This window comes from Pezoporus flaviventris, unplaced genomic scaffold, assembly GCF_033815535.1.
Source record: "Pezoporus flaviventris isolate CSIRO_AGI_PZ_B2104156 unplaced genomic scaffold, CSIRO_AGI_Pfla_v1 ptg000045l, whole genome shotgun sequence".
Classification (NCBI taxonomy): Eukaryota; Metazoa; Chordata; class Aves; order Psittaciformes; family Psittacidae; genus Pezoporus; species Pezoporus flaviventris.
The window spans coordinates 2,813,336-2,833,292 of NW_026892593.1; the positions used below are offsets into that span (position 1 = coordinate 2,813,336).

General features: G+C 49.6%; 1 protein-coding gene across 6 annotated transcripts in view; it reads right to left on the reverse strand.

The window, feature by feature from the left end:
• FRMD4A (FERM domain containing 4A) overlaps positions 1-19,957 on the reverse strand; it is a 380,055-nt gene that overhangs the window by 24,512 nt on the left and 335,586 nt on the right. For all 6 annotated transcript variants that reach the window (XM_061467212.1, XM_061467215.1, XM_061467216.1 and 3 more), the window contains 3 exons: positions 16,000-16,076; positions 11,296-11,434; positions 4,025-4,166 (listed from right to left, as the gene is read on the reverse strand). In XM_061467212.1, coding sequence (XP_061323196.1) covers positions 4,025-4,166; positions 11,296-11,434; positions 16,000-16,076 — 358 coding nt within the window. The remainder of the gene's footprint in view (positions 1-4,024; positions 4,167-11,295; positions 11,435-15,999; positions 16,077-19,957) is intronic.

Consider the following 19,957-nt stretch of genomic DNA (forward strand, 5'->3'; position numbering starts at 1 on the left):
GGAAAACCCTACCAGTGACTCACTGGTTGTCCCTATTTCCTCCACCTATTGTAGCACAGTGATGTCAGCTTGGAAAAGGTATATGTGAGAAGGATGAAAACAAGCAGGGAGGATAGATGGAATGCTGAAGAGCAGAGGGAGCTAAGGCTCTAATATCCAGTCTAAACCTCCCCTGGCGCAACTTGAGGCCATTTCCTCTTGTCCTATCAGATGCAACAAGGTGGCTGGGCAGCAGCAAGGCAAAAGCATCCACGCATCTATTCTATTAGGAAAAGTTTCTTCACTGAAAGGATTGTCAGGCATTGGAACAGGATGCCCAGGGCAGTGGTGGAGTCACTGTCCCTGCAAGTGTTCACAAACTGTGTAGATGAGGCCCTCAGTGACATAGGTTAGTGGTGGCTTTGGCAGCGCTGAGGTAATGGTTGGACTTGATGATCTTGAAGTTCTTTTCCAACCCAGCTGATTCTATGATTCTATTCCTCATTTTATGAGCCTCCCTCTCCAGGAAAAACATATCTAAATATGGCAAATGCTTCACGCTACATCTGGCTGCTGGCTCCAGCTTGCTGGCACTTGGCTGATGTCCCCTGTGCATGGCTGTCCCCTGAGCAGAGAGGAAAGGTCCCCCCACGCTTGCTCAGTGCCAGAGCCCGGGCTGACTCACCAAGCCAGGATGTCAGCACACAACAGCCAGTAACCTCAGACAGCTGCTATCTCTAGTCTCGGCCCGACACATAGGATATCCTCCAGCTGGAGCTGCTCCACACAGGATGCACTCACATATCCTGTGAGAGACTTGTCTTCATGGCCCCCCGTGCTCACGGGCCATGCAAGGGCTGTTCATCCGCTCTGGCACCCGCCGGGTGATCCAGCTGGGATACAACCCCTCTGGATGAAGAACCGGCTGCCTGGGCTCTGTTGTGGCATTTCACATGTAAACAGGTCCCTGAGCAGGAAACCTCCATGGCTGCTGAAGGAATGGGAGTCACTGAGCCAGAGGATGCTTGAGCACGGTTGCAGAGCTGAAGCAGAGGTGTTCCTCTGTGGCATCTCTGAGACGAAGAAGGTAGGCTGGTGTTCAGAACAACAGTGACAGAGGGGCTCATCACTAGCCAGGAGCCCTCCAGAGTTCTTATGGCACAGACTGCTCCAAAGGAAAAACCCACCTTAGGCCTGAATTGATTTTGTTCTGACAGTTATCTCTGATGAGGGCTCCTGCCACTGTGAAAGCAGAGCTTTTATTCAGGGGCAAACCTTGCCCCAGATGCCCAGGGATGTCCCAGAGGTCCTGAGCAGATCCCTGAGCTAAATCACTGTTCTGGGAGGCCCCTTCAAAGCCAAAATGAGGACAGAAGTTAAGGAGTCAGCTTGTCAGAAATGGACCTGGGAGCACCGGTTATCACAATTACAACTCTGCACTGGACAGAGACTGAGAAGCATGGAGGAGTTCAGGCTTTGGCCCTAAACTGCTGTGACCACTGTCCCAGTGTAAGATTCCATCTTCCCCCGCTGTGTCTTGAGGCTGTAAGTGATGTGGGGCAGTGAGTGCCTCACACTGCACTGCAGAATCTTCACCAGACAGTGTGACAGCCACAACAGATTTTTCCTTGCAGCCTTGCTCCAAACCCATGCCAGTTTCAGCACACTCCTCATGGTGCTGACAGACCCTCCAGGGAGGAGGACTGAGATGCTGAGAGGAAATGACTACAAGTAATTTCCAGGAAAAAAAGGACTGAGAACAGTAGGGAAGTGGGGGCAAACATTCAGTCCTGCCCATGTGATCGCAAGTCACTCAGGGTATTTATAGCCTGGAAATCTACTGTGGCCACTTAATCATTTGCACTTATTCTCTCCAGCGCGCAGGCTGGACCACGATAACCCATCATTGTTGTGACTGTATGCTGATAATCTCTGGCACAATGGGAGGAAATGCAAAGGTTGGGATGAAGCCAGTGACTGTGCCCAGTGGGACAGGCAGTGAATGGCCCCTCCCATGCAGTGGGACAGGGCTAGGTTACCTCTGCCAGCTGGGATGAAGGAAGGGGCTTTTGGAGCAGAGGGTGACTGGAAGCAGTCCAGGGTCTCCAATTCTATGGTATCTGTCTGGAATCTTTGTCAGATGTCTTCTCTCTCTACTTCCTGGCAGCTGCTCACAGCTGCTGGAAGGCACACAGCAAACCCCACAGCTCTCCTTAATGTTTTGGGGAGAGCCCTGACCTCACAGCTAGTAGGATATAAAAGGCAGGTGTGAACACAGGGATCTGGAGGGAGCTGTGCTCCTGGCCCACCAGCAGCACTGAAACAGAGGTTCACATAGCCCTGCACGGGCCCCCAGGTAGACAGATCCACCTACCCAGGCCTGAAGAAATGACTCACTTGGTGAATGTACTCTGCATGGGTCTACTATTGCAGATCTGCTGAGTCTACAAACCCCATGCTCAGACAGAAGGGAGCAAAAAACAAGGCAGAAATCAAAGCATGAGCAGCTTCCAGTGTGGGATTTCCATCTACATAACCCTGAGAGGTGCTGAAGCTTTCCTGGGCCTAATTTTCTGCTGGCTTTCACCTGGCTAGTGCTCTCTCTGGGTGTGAGAGCAGAAGCAAACCCCCATGTTTCTTTCCATGAAGGCCAAAAGTCAGCATATCAACATGAAAACAGGATTACTACCAAGTAGCTCTCACAAACTTAGGAACGGTGCCCAGGAGGCTTCAGTCTTGAAAAGACCTAAAGAACTTCCTTGGGGCACTTCACGTTATTTACTTTCCACCAGGAGAGCTGGAAAAAATGCCAAACAAAGAAAGAGCTCTGAAAACCTGACACCGGTCTGGGAGCTCTCAGCTACTGCAGCTCCCTGAGTGATGGGAGGCACAGACAGTGGATTGTGTACTTTGTCAGGAAGACTGAGGAGCAGAAAGGCATCTCTGTTTGCAGGCAAGGCAAGGAATGGCACAGCAGGCTGCTCGGAGCTCTGTAAACACTGCACATTTTTAACCCCTTGCTGAGTATTTTCCAAGCAGGAAAGTGTGGGTTTTAAGAGACAGGAAGGATACAGTGGTGCAAAGCTGAACCCAGTGTGGGTTCAGTTTTAAAGCATTGGTGTTCTTAGATAGACTCTTCCCTTTGTCAAGCATGGTTATTCTCTACTGTTACACATCTCAACACAGTTTTGCTAACTTGATGTGATGCTTAACAGAAGGCATTTAATTGACTGAAACTGCTAATTATAGGGATACCAGCAACCTTGCCCTCCTGAAGAGCTGCTCACCTGAGCAGCTTCAAGCTCTTTGCAAACTATCAATTCTTGCTTTGCTCCTGGAGTGACATTTAGCACTGTTTTACACACAGCTTGCCTGGTTCAGGCTGATGTAAGAGTATCAAAGAGATAAAACCTCCTGAATCCCCTTTTCTGGTCCTTCTCTTCTTCTATGCAGTAGTTCTCCTCTGTATCAACTTCTTTGGGGTTTCTTTCACAGATTATTTCTTGCTCATACAGGAAGGTGCTCTAAGCCACAAAAAGAAACCTACTAGTTTGGTAGAGAGTGCTAGGGGATAGCCCTTTGGAGCCTGGGACCTCAGCCAAATTTCAGCAATAGAGAAGCAAAGCAGATGTGTGCTCTGTGAAGAAGCCACCCGGCCCCAACACTGCTGAGGGACGTCAGCAATTTCCAGCTTCAGCTTCCCACTGGCTGGCTGGGGACTCCTTCACAAACACGTCTGCCTAGGGGTGAACTGGAAGCCAAGGGGTGATTATGGTAGAAACTGTGAAGACAGATGAGGTCTCAGCTGAAAAGTGAGAGATTGGAGATGACATCCTGGGGCCAAAGAGGAAATGAGTGGTGGTAATGAGAGAAGGGGAGGCTGCTGCTTGTGCTGTTTGTGGAGCAATGTGCTGAGAGACAGACACCTGGATAGACAGAAAGGCTAAAGGGAAGTGACTTTCATTTCTGCAGTGCAGCTCCCCATCACACCGTGGCCATGGCCCTTCCCACCATAGTCTCTCCAGTTACAGGATAATGGACCTACCTGATGACAGAAGACTCCCGCTGCTGCCACTGATAATCTTGCCTTTACTCCCCATGTTGGCCAGCTTTGAGGTCTTAAGCGTTCCAGTTTCAGTCAGGTCAATCGCAATTTCGCTCAGGCTTCTTGCAGCATGAATCTTGGACTGGACATGGACACAGGAGTTAGTAATGAGCTATTAAAAACTGCTTCTCTAAAGCTCACAGAAGGAAAAAGTCCTTTTGCTGTGGCAGGAAACAGGTCTCCAGAACAAACTTGGATACTTTTACAAGAATAGAAGCAATCTGGCACAGGATTCACTGCTGCACTTTTTACATTCTTCAGTGGGTACAATTCTGGCATTGTTTCCTGTTGTTTATTTTCTCTGCTTTGCCATGCACATTTTTCCCTCTTAAACAAACTAGGTATGGAATCACTGTGTTACCACATACAATAAGAAACCTTCAGAAATGCCAACCTGCAAAGCCCAAAGGCTAAACACCATCTCTAGCATCTAAAAGAGCACAGGAGGGGCATTTCCAAATCTGCTTTGGAACAAGACATGGTGGGGACATGACTTAAAGGGGCTGTCATGAGAAGATGGAAGAAAATAGTGGCAGGAAAACGTGTTCAGATTATGGTCCAGACTAACAAGTTGCTCCTACTGTGAGGACCTTTTCAAAGCGTTGTTAACATTACTTCAGCAAGAAACAAGAACCAGTCCCAGCTCAGTAACTGGTCACACTAGGGAAAGGAGTCACCCGTGGTACACTACCAACTGTCAACTACCTGGCCACATCCAGGGGAAAGTAAACATGCATAATGTGTAAATGAGAAGAGAGAAGAGAGAAGAGAAGAGGAGATGAGAGAAGAGAAGAGAAGAGAAGAGAAGAGAAGAGAAGAGAAGAGAAGAGAAGAGAAGAGAAGAAGAGAGAAGAGGATTTCAGCTGGAAGGGACCTCCAGTGATCATCTCATCCTCTTCGTATCTTAGAAGGGAATGAGTTGACTTCCTAAGATGTCATCCTTTCTCCATTGGTGATGGAAGGATTTGAGAAAACAAGATGCCCAGAAAGTTCAGGTGAGGTAACTCCAGAACATTCTCTTCACTGAGCAGTGAGCTCAGATGTGTTTATGTACACAGAGCCATTGAAGGCAGAAAACACTCAGGGCATGGGGGTTATAGTGGCACTGAGCAATGAAATGGGCATGGTGGCTGCTTGCAGGGTTGGGCTCACTCAGTCCCAGCGGCTGCCTTGCCTCTGCAATACAAACCCTGCTGTTAGTAGCTCACCATCTATCTGCAGTCCATTCTCCAGCCTCTAGCAGGTACTTAATATAGACAAAAGGCCTAAGAACATTCAGTTATATCCCTAGCACTAGTGGGAAGAACCCTACATGTGAGGGTTGTCCTGGGTGGCCATGGGTATTTTTCAGTCCTTTTTCTGACCAGTAGAGCCTTAGGGTCACCTAAAAATGGCAACTGCCACATCAGAACAATCCTCTCCAGGCCTCTATTTCGTCTCTCATTGGGGTCATCTCCAAGCACTTCAATTCTGAGCTAATGCTTATGCTGTGAGCCCTATTTTATGTACTGCTTATTGAATTTGCTTCAGGTAACAAGCCATGCTAACAATGGGGGAACTGAGTCAGGAAGAAGCTCACTGTCTGTAACATGGCACACAAAAATGACTGCTATTTCATCTCCAGCCTGGAAATCAGCTGATTGTTCGCTGACCCTCATGTGTGCTCCTCAGTCACAAATGCAGGGAGCCTGGAACTCAACCCACTGCCCAAATCTTGCAGGCCCCGTGCTGCTGAGCTTCAATTACCCTGGCCTCACAGGGCCTCACCTGAACGTTCACCTCTGCACCTTCTCAGGCCAGAAGAGACTCTCAGCTCATTCATACAGTTCGTCATTACAGTGCTAACAAATCAGAAGCTGACTGACATCCACATACCAGCGTGTGGTCTGTTCCCACTGGAACTAATAAAAGATGGGACTAGAAGGAATGCTTGCCGTGATGGAATTTTCAGTGTTTCACATCCTCAGGAGCAGGAATCATTTTAACAAGAACTAAGGCTGAACGGATGGCTTAATGCTCACCAAACTGAGCTTTGCACTTAGCTCTGTCAATGATCTATTGTGATGCTTTGGGTAAGACACTTAAGGTTAAGTTCTTAGTGATCCCCTGCCTCTGTTTGCACACCACTGAAGTAACATGGAAAGTAAAATATCTCCCTGTTGCACACTGTATTTTTAAGATTAATTTAAGACTGCAAATGAAGACAGCACTGGGAAAGCCTTACACTGAAGTATTATCATTTAATACTCTTGGGTATCTATACACTCCATCATTACCATTCAGAGGTACCCAAGTGCCTCAGAAGCTTATTTCCACAATAACCCCAAGAACAGCTTGTGTGCACTTACTTACTCATTTGAGTGCAGAGGCTTAACTACTTGCCAAGATGTCAGAGCACATCAGGCACCCAGTTCTGACGCTCTTACACTAATGCTACAACTAGTTAGTTAGATCCTTCTCGTTTCCAACTGCTCCTTCCCAAAATCAGCCCCAGGAGAAGGACAGCACTCTTTTAGCTCCTTGAACCTGATGTTTCTGGTCAGAAACAAGGTCTGTGAAATATGTTCTCCAAATAGCTCTGGAAGGTTAGTGCCAGGTGAAGAGGAAAATCACTGCTTTTTATCATGAGATTTCCTGCTACTCAAGTCTCAATAAGGAGCCTGAGCATGAACTGCTGTCTTGCTGCAATGCCACATCTCTGGAAGTAACAAATCTTCAGAGTTCTGCTGTCCTGCTGATTTATCCCCTGCAGGTGATAAATGCAGGGTTATGCACACCTTGGATAACCCCAGGAACAATCATAAATGATCAAACCCAGTATCTGCCTAACCCAATATCCTGAGTCCTTGCAGTGATGCCTAGGAAAGGCGCAAATCCCAAGTCTGCACAGACCGATCCTGCAAGGCAGTGGTTTTCCTGTATTTACAGGAAAGTTACAGCAAGAAGCCCTGTAGTTTGTTTCCACTCATATTCAGACTGCAAATTACAGCACACTCTGGCACTACCTGTTTGACCAGGCACCAGCTAAAAGTGCTGAGCAAAGGCAATGCAGCTCCTGCGTTCCTGGCTGATGAGCCAAGCCAGCACTGCCTGGATGTGTGCCCTACACAGGGCAAATGAAAACATGAAATAACACCCATAGCCTGGCATCCCTGGAGCCAGGAGAGAGGAAAACCAAACCAAAGAGCAGGGATCAGCAGGGCAGAGTGAGATTCCTCCACAGAGGATACAATCCAAAGAGAAGACTCCAGGGAGACCTTATTGTGGCCTTTCAGTACTTAAAAGGGGGCTACAGGAAAGATGGAGAGAGACTTTTTAGCAGTGCCTGTTGCAGTAGGATGAGGGATGATGTTTTTAAACTAAAAGAGGGGAGATTCAGGCTGGATGTGAGGAAGAAATTCTTTACAATGAGGGTGGTGAAACACTGGCACAGGTTGCCCAGAGAGGTGGTGGATGCACCATCCCTGACACATTCAAAGCCAGGCTGGATGTGATCCTGGGCAACGTGATGTAGTTGAAGATGTCCCTGCTCATTGCAGGGGACTGGAGCAGATGAGCTTTGAAGGTCCCTTCCAATCCAAACCATTCTATGATTCTATGAAACCTGCTGCAGCCACAGGAGAAGGTTTTAGATTTGACTGCAGTTGTGCTAAGAGTGCCCTGCACTAAACAGTGGGAATGAAACATCTCCTGAAAGGAATGGGGTAATTTCCCATGCTGCTCAATCCCTGCTGCCTCTGCTCCCTACAGCAATGCCCATCAGCATTGGGTGGTCTTGTGCTTTGGACAGCTGCTCATGAGAGGCAGGAATCAGACCAACAGCTCATTTCATACAGGCCACTGAGCAGCAGCCAGCACAAGGCCTTGGCTAGACTCTGTACTGACAGCACAATAGTGGAAAGCTAGATTACATCCCATTAGCGCTCCCTCGGGCCCTGCAGTCCCTCCAGGCTCAGAACCTTTCAAGCACTTAGCACAGACCTGCCAAGTCTCATTTCCATGGAGGGATACTGGCTCATTCATGAGTCATTTCAAAGCATGGGGCCAAACTCATCCCCCGTGTTGTTCTGACAAGGTCAGAGGGTGAAGACAAATCCATCACTGAAATGCAAGAGTAGATGGACACTGGGGATGGATTTATAGAATCATAGAATCATAGAATAGTTAGGGTTGGAAAGGACCTCAGGATCATCTGGTTCCAACCTGCCTGCCATGGGCAGGGACACCCCACACTAAACCATGCCACTCAAGAGAAAAACAGGCAACAATGGGGGCAGGAAGGCAGCCAAGACACTGGAGCTGGAGGCCCTCCTGGCTCTTTGGCCCTGTCCAGGCTGGGTCTCGCCTGCCGGGGTGCTAAGGCTCACCAAAGGCTCACCAAGAGCTCAGTGTCCCTGCTCCCTCTGCAGCTGCAGGAGGACGAGCATTATCCCTCTTGCCTGCAGTGACGGGGCTGTGCTGCAGGTGACATTTTTGAACCCTTGGCCTATTCTCTACTGGTCCATTCAGCCAAAAAGCCTCACACTTGGAGGAACATGCTGTTGGAAATTCCCACAAAATGGGACTTCTCAAGCCTTCTAAGCCAAATGTTTGATTGACTCAGTGCAGTCAATGGAGTAAAGGCATGCCTTGAAGTCCTGCTGCATCTCCCTTCCAGAAAACAAAGGAAGCTGACAGGTATTCTGCACACTGACATGTTCATTGTGGGCATCTTCTCAGTTTCCACATTATGCGTTGGTTGCAGGGAGAGACAGATCAGCAGGGAGGAGATGGTGGGAAATGGGTGAGCTGGCAGGAGTTCAGTGGGAAGTGGGGCTGCAAGAAAGGCTGGGACCTCATTTCCTTGCAAAATGGTCAAAATCCAGGCAAACCTGGTTTTATTTCTTTCTAAAATCACATTAATGGGGTTGTTCAGTGGAGCGGTGCATATCCAACTGATGCCCAGTTATGTGAGGAGCACAGAGTTCAAGCTTGCTTTATCACTGCTTTGTATCTCCTGCCATCTAATCTCCATCCCTAGAGTGAAGGGTCAGATGCAGTGAGCTCCAGCAGGCTTTTTCTTCTAAGTCTGTTTTTATTATTCTTTCTTCTGTCAAAGCTATATGAAATGGCAAGTTTGGACATAAAAGAAAGGAATAGCTAAGTTTTGCTTTGAAGTTGGGGATTCAGCTGAAATGGGGGCTGAGATTTAAGGGGATGCAAGCCCATGCAACCTGAAACTCAAATAAATGTTTGTCTTAAGCCCTTGAGAGCCGAAACGAAGACATTTCACAACACCCCACTCTGTTTCATGGTTTCAAAAAGCAAAGCACACATGAGTACAGTGTCCTGGAGTGACCAGCAGGATGAACTGATCAATTCAAATTGATGGATCTATCAATCTCGATAGTGTCACGTCAAAGACAAGGACAACAGAGTAAAATACCAGCTCCCTTCAGAGAAAGGGACACAAATATTTCGTAGGCCTTCATTTCAAAGCCTCAGCATGACCATTGGCATTATTGTGACAAAGCACACAGATGTGACAGGCTGACAAATGGGGGCTGGTGGATGGTGCTGTCTGTAGGAGTGTGAGCGAGGGGAGACCAGATTGAAACACAATCTGCCAACAACAAAAGGAGCCACTGATGGGAAGTGCTGGGCATTTAAGAGACGCAGTTTCTTAGTGAAGAAGTGGGAGGAGGAGGGAATCTCCTTTTGTCTGTGGGTTGCTTGTGACCTAAATACCTTGCAGCTAGATCAGCAAATCCAGCTGGCTAAAAGCACAGAAAAATATAAAGTTGTGTTTGTTTGCTGAGCTGGTTTTGTTGAGAGCACAACAGAGAGGGCTGTGCACTGCCCTGGTGCAGAGGAGGGGGACCGGAAAGTGGTACTTGGTGTATAGGGTGCATTTTGTCCATAGTCACAGCTGGCACTCGGGGGTGGGAAGTTATCTAGGCCCCTAATTTCCATACAGCTCACAGCAACTATGAAGAATCCTATTTCTTTGCATTAGATGGGATATGGCCAAAGTGAGTGTAACCATGTGTGCTGCCCAAGGCACCCAAAAGTACTATCCACTTTACAATAAAGGCACAGAGATCATGATGGGAAAGCAATGTCAGATGGTTTAGAGTAAGCTGGACTAATAGCACACTCATGGCCCTTCATGTACTTTCAGCAAGCCAAAATACTGAACTGGCAGAAAAATAATGCAGCAAATAAAAAACAGGAAAAAGAAGTATTTTTCTGCCAGTTTAGTGGTCTGAACTGGATCATGAAGAGACCTCATATGTCCATGGGCTGTGCAAGGGAGGGAGCAGCCCCTGCCTGAAAATACGGGCAGTGCTTTCAGGAGAGGCATGATGTTAAGACTGTTTCAGCCATTTGGAGGACCTGCCATCTCCTAGGGATGGGGAACAATGCAAGCAGCTGTATGAGAAGGTGCTCATTCAATACAGACTCTGTATTGAGTCACATCTCTGTAAAGTTAAACACCAGCAGGCTCATGTGGAGAGGGCTGTCTGCATGAGAAGTATCTCTTCTGCCTCAAAGTGTTCTCAAAGTCATCAAAGCAATCTCCTGCTGTTCTGGGTATGCCTAAAGTTACTGCTGATGAAAGGAATTAGAGGAAAAACACACACTCCTCTGGTTTCAAGGTGGTTTCTTTTGTGTATTGTGCTGCCCTTTGTGCAGCACCAGATTGAGACAGTTTCTTTTAAGGCCAGGATGTCAGAACCTGCCCCCCTGCTGTTGTGATATTCTATGTGTAGAGAGAAATAATACCCCTAGCCCTCATTTCTAGGAAATACAATAGTAGAAAGCAAGGGACAGATTCAGACACAGGTACAGAGCGTGAAGCTACTTTAAACTCAGTTACTGGAAGCTGCCCCAACTTTATGACAGACTTCAAGTACCAGAAGACATGTGGAAACCATCCAGACAGGGATGTGACCCTATCTGCTTGTAAACATTGTCTCCTCCATTTTGGCCACAGTTCAGTACAACCTTTCCCTCAATCCTCACTCCCATAGACATGGATTTGATACAAATTCCCTCAATCTGGCCAAAGCCAGTAGATATTTTGAGTCAATCTGCCCATTTTTTTGATCTCAAGTGGCACGGGAGGGCAGGAAAGGAGCCACCATCTGGACTTGGCCTTGCTGTGACTGGGAGGAGTTGAGAAGGACTCACCCACCACAACATGCACTTCCCACCTCCACCATGCTTACCTTGCTTTGCTTTCTGTCCAGGTAGAACTGATGTTGACTAATGGCCATAGCCCAGATAGACTTTATTAGTGCTGGACAGGCGTACCACGTATGCACAGCAATGCCACTATGCCCAAAAGTCCTCCTGGTCACAGATGCCCTGGAGAGAAAAGATTTAACTGGGGTTATACCAAGGTTTCTTCAGGTTGTTCTCTATAGCAAAACCTACCACAGGCCTAATAGTAAAAGCTGCTGTCTTTACTGTGCACACCTTTATGCTAATGGGAAAAAAATGCTTAAGAGAACAGCAATAAAGAGCCAATCAGCCAGGAAAGCATTTACTCTAAATAACTCCTCAAGTTAGCAAGCTCCAGTTTGCTGGAGATCTTCCAGTTTGTCCAGTTCAGACTGTATTCCTGGGTTTGGCTGAGCTGATGCTGACCTGCTACGTGTCCCAGGGGAGTCACCAGTGCCAAAGCATGTGTGAATCCTGTGTGTCTCTTCAATCGCTGAGACACCCAAGGCAAAGTCCTCATACCCTCCACGACTTCTAGCTTTGGACAGTAGCTCTCATATATTAGGACCCAGGTGACAACTAAAGATCCATTGGATCAATGGCTGCTTTAGGGAATGTGGGAGAAGCTCTTAAAATACCTTTATTTCCTCAGTTGTAAACAGATGTAGCAGGACTTGCCAAGGTGTAATGGGAAAGGGGAGTTGTGAGGCTTGGAGAGGGCTGCTTTGTGCCCTGGAGAGAAGAATGTGACTCAGCAATTAGCTGAGTGAATATAAACCCAGGAAAAATGAGAACTAAATGTTTCCTCTCCGTGACTCCCAATTGTCCTCAATCATTAGCAAAAGGAACAGGTTAGGTTTCCCCATGCTTGCACAGCTGTACAGAACTGCTCGAGTATTCCTCCCAACCCTCAGCTCCTTCACACACAGTGTTCTGGTTGCAGAACTCCTTCTACTGCAGGGATGCAGCACTGGCTGGAGTAAACCAAGCCACCGATCTACAAAGCCCCGAATACATGAGGTCCTCCTCTCTAGTCTGTTAAGAAGAGCTGTGGTGGAGTATAATTATGATGTGAGAATGGGTATAGAGGCTAGCTCAGAAACATGGCACTTCTGCTACAGCCTGTAACACGGGGACGTGGATGGTGTAGAGAGGCCAGTGCAGGATGTGCTGTGGAGGGGCTGCCACAATCCATAGTCAGCAGCATTCTGTGCAATACAGATGTGGAGGTGACACTGCAGAACAGCCCAGAAGTTCTACTGTGGACTGCAAGGGATGGCCAACTCTTTTACCAGCACTTAGAAGTCCTCAAGCATTGCTAAGACAGTGGCTTCCCTCCTGTACCTGCACTGGCCACCTCTCCTCTTGTGCCTGTGGGATACTACCTTGTAGGTGAGCATGGGGAGGCCCACGGTGAAAAGAAAGTTGTGAGAGAGGCAAGAGTGAAAGCAAAGCAAAGCTCTGCAGCAAAGTGGGACCTTCAGCCTGGGTGAGGGCTGACAGCTCTTGTGTCAGAGCCTTCTCAGTGCTGCAAAATGTGTTACAGTCCAATTGCAAAGCTACAAATCGGAGTGAAGTTTCTCAGAAAACAGCCAAGGCCAACGCAAACAAGGCCTGAAACTGCTGGGATCTCATGTTTCAGTGTTACCCTGTGCCGAGTCTTTTCCATGTGGCTGGAGCAGAAGACCTGGTCCCATTATGAGTAGTGTTCTTGTGAGAAAGCTCTCTACAGATGCAGCAGGATGGCAACTGATGGTCCTAATGAGGGCGTGTGCTGGTCTGCTTCACCCTGTCACTGCACAGGGAATATAGGCAGTGCTCTCGCATTTGAGGCTGGAAACGGGATCCCACTGTGGATGTTTTATGTTCGTTTAAGGGACATAAACTACCACAGTGTATCAGGCTTTAAGGCATTAAGGCACTTGGACATGAGCTAAAGCCTTAATTCTGGGGTCATCCTATTCAGTTCAAATGCAGTTACTCATTTTGAACTCACACATTCTCTGCAAGCCATTCATCTTCTTATCTTAAAAGCAGTGATTTCCAGTAATTTTTTCTTTTTGGGATCTGTACATGCTTCCTATCAAATCTGCAGCTCCGCTTAGAAAGCCTGCAGACTTAGCTGGTCAGAGCTGTGGACTTGCTTTTCACAGCTATCTTTTGGGGACCTGTGAGACATGGCCCGTAGGTGTTCTTCTCCATGACTCCCCTGCGTGCCCCTATGGAATTAACCCTGCTGATACCCCCTAAAATGTATCATTTCCCTCTTTTACGGTATAAGCAACCGCGATGCAGAGACTTTAAATGGCTTGTTCAGGACAGGAAGCCATGGGCAGAGGCAGGGCTTACAAACACACATTGTGCTGTCCAGCCCTGGCCACAACCATGGAGCAGTGCTTGCTGTGCTGTGACTGTGGCTTCGCTGACTCAGGCTCTGGTTTGGCTACATGGAGAGGAATGTGGAGAGAGCACTGTGTTGGCTACTCCTCCACCTCCACACGCCAAACAGCTCCTCGCAGGAGTCCATCCCGCTTGGCCAGGTGGCTACAACCTGAGTTGTGTTCTCACCATGTAACTCCAATGTGCTGCGCTGCTTTACAGAGCACTGTCTTGACCCGGGTGGTGGTATTCTGTGGGTACAGAAACCAGCCACATTAATTTCCTTGTAGTGAGGAAGTACCAGGCTGACAACCTGGGATGGGGTTTTGTCCTCCTGGTGTTGAACACAATGAAATGACGAACGGAAGCTCTTCTGTGTCAGTAATTCCCATCATTTAAATACAAACAATACTGAGGAGGGTCCTCTGTGTGGTCACATTTCATGCATGACACTGAGTTGCAAAGATCATGATTCTGAGATCCCAGAGCTATTTGGTTTCTTTCCCTTGCAATTATAACTATTTCCTTGCCTTAGAATAGTCTTTCAATACCTAAAGGGGTAAATCTGGAGAGGGACGTTTTACAAGGGCATGTAGGAATAGAACAAAGGGGAATGGCTTTAACCTGCCAGAGGGGAGACTGAGATGAGCTCTCAGGCAGAAGTTCTTCCCTGTGAGGGTGCTGAGGCACTGGCACAGGGTGCCCAGAGAAGCTGTGGCTGCCCCATCCCTGGCAGTGCTCAAGGCCAGGTTGGACACAGGGGCTTGGAACAACCTGCTCTAGTGGAAGGTGTCCCTGCCCATGGCAGGGGTTGGAGCTGGATGAGCTTTAAGATCCCTTCCAACCCAAACCATCTTATGATTCTATGATTGCCGCTCCCAGGAAAGGGCCAGCCTGGGTGCTGAGGGGCTTCTTGCTGCCTGTGGCTTGCAGCATGTGTTTCAGATGTTTGGTGGGGAAGGAGTGCAGCACCCACAGCTCCTATGGCTGGAAGCTCTCCCAGCGTATTCTCAACTTTGCTCTGCTAGGTTTCACGCTACTATTTACATGCTTAAAATTAAGCAGATGCCTCAAGGCTCTGCTGACCTGGAGGTGCACAAGATCCGAGCTGCTCGCTCAGTTACTGCTTTAACAGAATGCACCTATGGAGACAGGCACCATTGGACTGGTGTGTTGTGTTCATATCAGGGCAAATAAGCATAGAAACTGCATGCAAAATTCTCCTAATAAAAGTACATGCATTAGCAGTCAGATAGGCATGGCAAACAGGTGAAACAGGCTCACAGCTGAGCGATTCATACTCATTTTGCAAGTGGGACATTGCTTTTAGTGAGAACAACCTACAAAGCAACACACACATGGGTCACTGCAGTCACCATCCACTAGCACACACAAGCAGAGGGTGCAAATGCACTTGGTTAGATGTAGCACAGTCACTGGAACTCACTCTCTGCCGCGTTGCATTTGTAAAGCAAGGGAAAAGAAAGGCTCCCGTGCCAAAAAGACTGACGGGCTCGCATCCAGCCAGCCGGTAAAGCCCTGGTACCGTGCCATTCCTTTCAGTTGCACTACTGAATATTTATTTACAAGGAAACATGCGAGTACGAGATCTGGCGCCCATCTCCGGGCTCCAAGTGCAACACGGGGACGAGGCAACTCCCGCCTGCAGGTATGGGGGTGCCGGCAGCCAAAATAGAGGGAAGAGGAAAACAAATACCGCTGGGAGCCCAGGGGAAACACATCCTGGAAAACACTCACCCGAACCCTTAGTGCTCTGCTGGAAGGAAGCGGCAGCCCCCGGCGTGGCGCCCGCTGCTCCTTCATTAGGGGTTCACCGGTTACCGAGCGCAGCCAGCCCCGCACATCAGCGTGGGGAGCGCGGCCTCGGCACGACATGGCTCGGCAAGACCCGGCTCCGCACTGCAAAGCCCGACTCGGAATGGCTCGGCGCGGCTCATCCCGGCTCGGAATGGGTCAGCACGATTCAGCCCGGCTTGGCACGGCTCAGGACGGCTCCGCACTGCAAAGCCTGGCTCGGAATGGCTCGGCAGGGCTTATCCCCCCTAGGCACGGCTCAGCTCAGCTCCGCACTGTAAAGCCCTGCTCGGAATGGCTTGGCACTGCTCAGCCCTGCACGGAATAGCTCGAGAGGGCTCATCCTGGCTCGGCATGGCTTAGGCCTTCTGGGAATAGCTCGGCACGGATCAGCCCGACTCAGCACTGCAAAGCCCGGCTCGGAATGGCTCAGCCCGGTTTAGCTCGGCTCGGCACGGCACGGCTCGTCCCGTCTCCGCACAGCTTATCCCTTCTCGTCCCGTCTCGGCGCTCACCTGCGCGGGTCGTGCACCTCCACAGAGAACTTCTTCTCGCGGAAATAGAGGTTCTCCAGCTGCCTCCATTGGAAGATCTGCGGGGAGAACAAGAAGGCGGTGAGGCGCCTCCGCGCCAGCCCTCACTCAGCCCCGCTTCCTCCCGGCGCTGCGGCGGCGGCGGCACCCCGCTCCGCTCCGCCCCGCCCCGGCCCAGCCCCGCGTCCCGCCCGTTCCCCTCCCTCTCCACAGCAGCCGGGGGCTGCCCCACGGCGGCCGGCTCCGACCTGCCCGGCCCCGGTGCTGGAAGTGGGGGGGACGGACGGGGGAGGGCGCCCGTTTCACTTGGCAGGGTTAGTACGGGTCGGATACATGCACGGCAAGGGAAACCCGGGATTCGGCTGATTATCCCTCCGGGAGCTGTGCTCTGGCACAGCAGCATTGCCTTCGGGGCTGTGGGTACACAGCGCGGACCTGGGAGGGGTGAAGGTGGCCTGGCTGGGTGGGGGAGACCTCCACGGGCTGTCTTATGATACCCAGCGCTGCTTTTGCCCCAAAATAAACATAAAACTCGCAGGAACAGGGTCAGTTCATCTACCCAGGCACTGGAAGACTCGTGTTGGTGTTGCCCGAGGCTCCAGCGTGCTCCCGGTGATGTGAAACGCAGCAATAACAAAGGCATATTTCTGCCTCTGTTGTACAGGCTGCCCTGTTGGGCATAGCAAAGCAGTGTGGAGACATTGTCACCAAGGGGGGAACTGTGGCATGAAGCAGTCATAGAATTATAGAATGGGTTGGAAGGGATCTTAAAGCTCATCCAGTTCCACCCCCCCTGCCATGGGCAGGGACACCTTCCACTACAGCAGGTTGCTCCAAGCCCCGTCCAGCCTGGCCTTGAACACTGCCAAGGATGGGGCAGCCACAGCTTCTCTGGGCAATGGGAGAATCCAGTTTACTCAGTCATGGGAGTGAAATGCAGGTCTGCTGGGTACTGACTGTGCCCTGCCCCAGCATCAGCATTGGCCATGCTCAGTGTTCGCTCTGGCTGTACACTGAATGTATGCTGAGTGTAGGTGCTCCTGGATGGGCTCACACAGTCCCTGTACCCCACACCTCTGCCATGGCATAGCCCTCATCTCCCAGGCAGGAGGGAAGACTGACCACAGAAGCAGCATGAAGGATGCGGTGTCAGCTCTACAAACCACCGCACTTGCAAACCACATGTCACTGCAATGGACAGGGCCACCACCACCTCCTCTTTACAAATCAGCCAAAATCGCAAACCCTGGCTTCCAGGCTGCTCATTCACAAGGAGGAGGCAGCCTCCACCCCTTGGGCATCCTGCATGTTGGCTTCCTCCACTACCCTTAGCAAGAAGCAGCGTAACCTCAGTGCTGGGGAGCAGAGCCAGCAGAGCTTTCCTGATTTGTACCCCTTCTCCCACTACAAGCAGCTTCTGTGGAGATCCTGTCCTACCCCCAAGGAAGGCGCTGGCTCCTGCCATGATGAGATAAACCACTTGCCAGTGCCAGCGCTCTGGAGATAAGTAAACAGGAGGAGTAATTTGATTTGCACTGATTAAGCTGCTGATGGAGGTGCAATCCAGGGAATAAACCAAGCCATGGCGAGGACCCACAATTTCGTCCTCGCTGATATCTCAGGAGCAGCAAAACTGAAAATACTTGGGAAAAGTTTCTAACCAACTTATTTATTATTTATTTACTTGTTTCTTTGTTTTCTTTCTATAACAGGGTGTTTAGAAGGAAGGCTGAGATAAGGAGGGCACTGAGCTGCTCCATACTCTTGGGCTGTCTGTGTTGCAGGAGGGTAAGGGAGGAAAGGGGCCAGGAGGGATGGGAAGCTTGAAGGGCTGGCTCACACTCTCCTCAGAGGATTATGTTATTCCTCCACTGGAAAAATTAATTGCTGCATAAAAGTTGTCATCATCAAAGGAAGCACAGAAATACCCCCTGTTTTACCCAAGGAGGGAGGACAGGCACAAGGTGAAAGGGTTAAACCAGGAGCTGAGGTCTAAACCTGAAGTCTGTCTCCCCTGCAAGCCTCCAGCTTCAAAAGCACTGGAAGGAAGTTTGGGGCCTAAACTCCCACTGACAACTGGGGTCAGGCCTGAGACTGTGATGTGGGCTGCTGAAAACATACCTCCACACTTCCAGATGCCTGTCCCAAGACGCGGAGGATAATGTGGCTGCGTAGCATGTGCAGAGGACGTGTCTGGGAGGCGCTCAGACATGTGGAACACATCAGAGTCTAAAAGCTCAGCAGGCCACACCCTTCAGACAGCATCTCGCTGTCCCAGGGTCCCCTGTTGTCACTTACGACTAAACTTCAGCATGATGCAGAAAGAATTTGAAAGCCTTTTCTGAGCTGCTGGCAGCTGTGCTCCTCCCTGTCCTTCTCCCTCGGACTAAGCCAGATTGTTCCCTGTGCTCGAATCCTTTCCTATTCTACCCACTCTGCTACCAAACCTCACTGCAGCTCCGTTTCCCTTCCATGATTAACTCCAACTGTCCAAACACTCGGTGCTCTGGGGAGCTGTTCAGATGCCCAAATGTAGGCGTGAGTGCCGCATTCCATGCCCTGGGGTATCCCGGGATGGAGTCTGCCATGGCTCTGATGTTGTATCTGCCAGCCCTTTGCAGATATCTTGGATCCCCCAGCAGTGCCTAAAACAGCATTAGACACCTACGTTTTGGGCACTGGAGCCCCATATTGCTGCATTTTTACATTCAGTTTCTTTGTTTTTCCTGGCAGGGTGTAGAAAGAGGCACCTTTGTGAGGGAGGGAGTGAAAGTGACCCCACAACCTGAGGCTGTGCCTCTTGTTCCATAGCTTTGCTCTCCAGAACGTGCACGTGCGTTTTATGGTTGCTGTAACTGCCTTTGCTCCCCAAATGTTATTCTGCAGTCTCCCATTCCCTTTGCCCACATTGATCTCAGAAGTCTCAACCTGCCTAAGGGATCCTATCTGCAAAGCTGTGAATACCCACAAGGAAGTATCTGCTTTCTTGTTCACTGATCACAACCCCCCAGGAGAAGCAAAGCCCAAGGTCTCCCTTCAGCCAGACCTCTAATGTAAGCAAGCTGTTCCCTTCACCAGTTATGTATGGATTCAAATTGATGTTAATTCAGTGACAGATGCACAAGGTGCCATTAGTGGGTCTTCTTAAATGGAAGCATAACTTTTACCCATCAAGATCCTTTTACCACTTGCAGCCTTCACTGGGGAATATGAGACAACAGCAGGGAGCTGGTTGTAGTTTCAAGAGTCTTGTGGAAATGCAGTGACAGCAGATGTGTGCTGGTTTGGGGGCTAGTTTGGGTCAAAGCATCCATGTTCATGGCAGGTTTGCCTCTTCCTGCACGAAGGCTGGACCTGGGTTTAGGTTATTTGGCTTATGATGGTCTTTGGCTACTTCGCAGCGCTGAATCCAGCGCCTACTTTTGTGAATGAGACGATTCATATAGGCTTTAACTGAGTCATATTAGGGGTGCAGTGATTTTTGCCAGACAAAAGGTACCTCACAGCAGGGACTGAGACAGCATCTCCCCAGACACACTGGAAAAGAGGCTCAGGAGAGAGTCACTTCGTAATACAAGCTGAGAGCACAGCTCCCCTGCCCTTTAGCAGCTGCCTTGACTCGGAGTCTGCAGACAAGGGCACAATTAGTGGTGCTCGTGGTGGGCTGAGCTTCTGTGATGTGGTGGTTTGCCCACTGGGATCTCTTCTGAGGTCAGCAGCCCGATTTGGATCAGGGAGCACAGTGCAGCTTTCAGATGGGAACAATTTTTGGTAGTGGCCATCATTACAGGCTGCACATGAGATCATTTAATCTTCAATAGATGCTTAAGGAAGTCTCTCTGAGACTGGCTTTTGAGTGTGGCTGCACGCTCAAGCATGTGAAAGGGGCTGCTAGAAAGGGGGAAGTGCATTACCCTTGTTTGCCTCTTCCCTGGGGTGA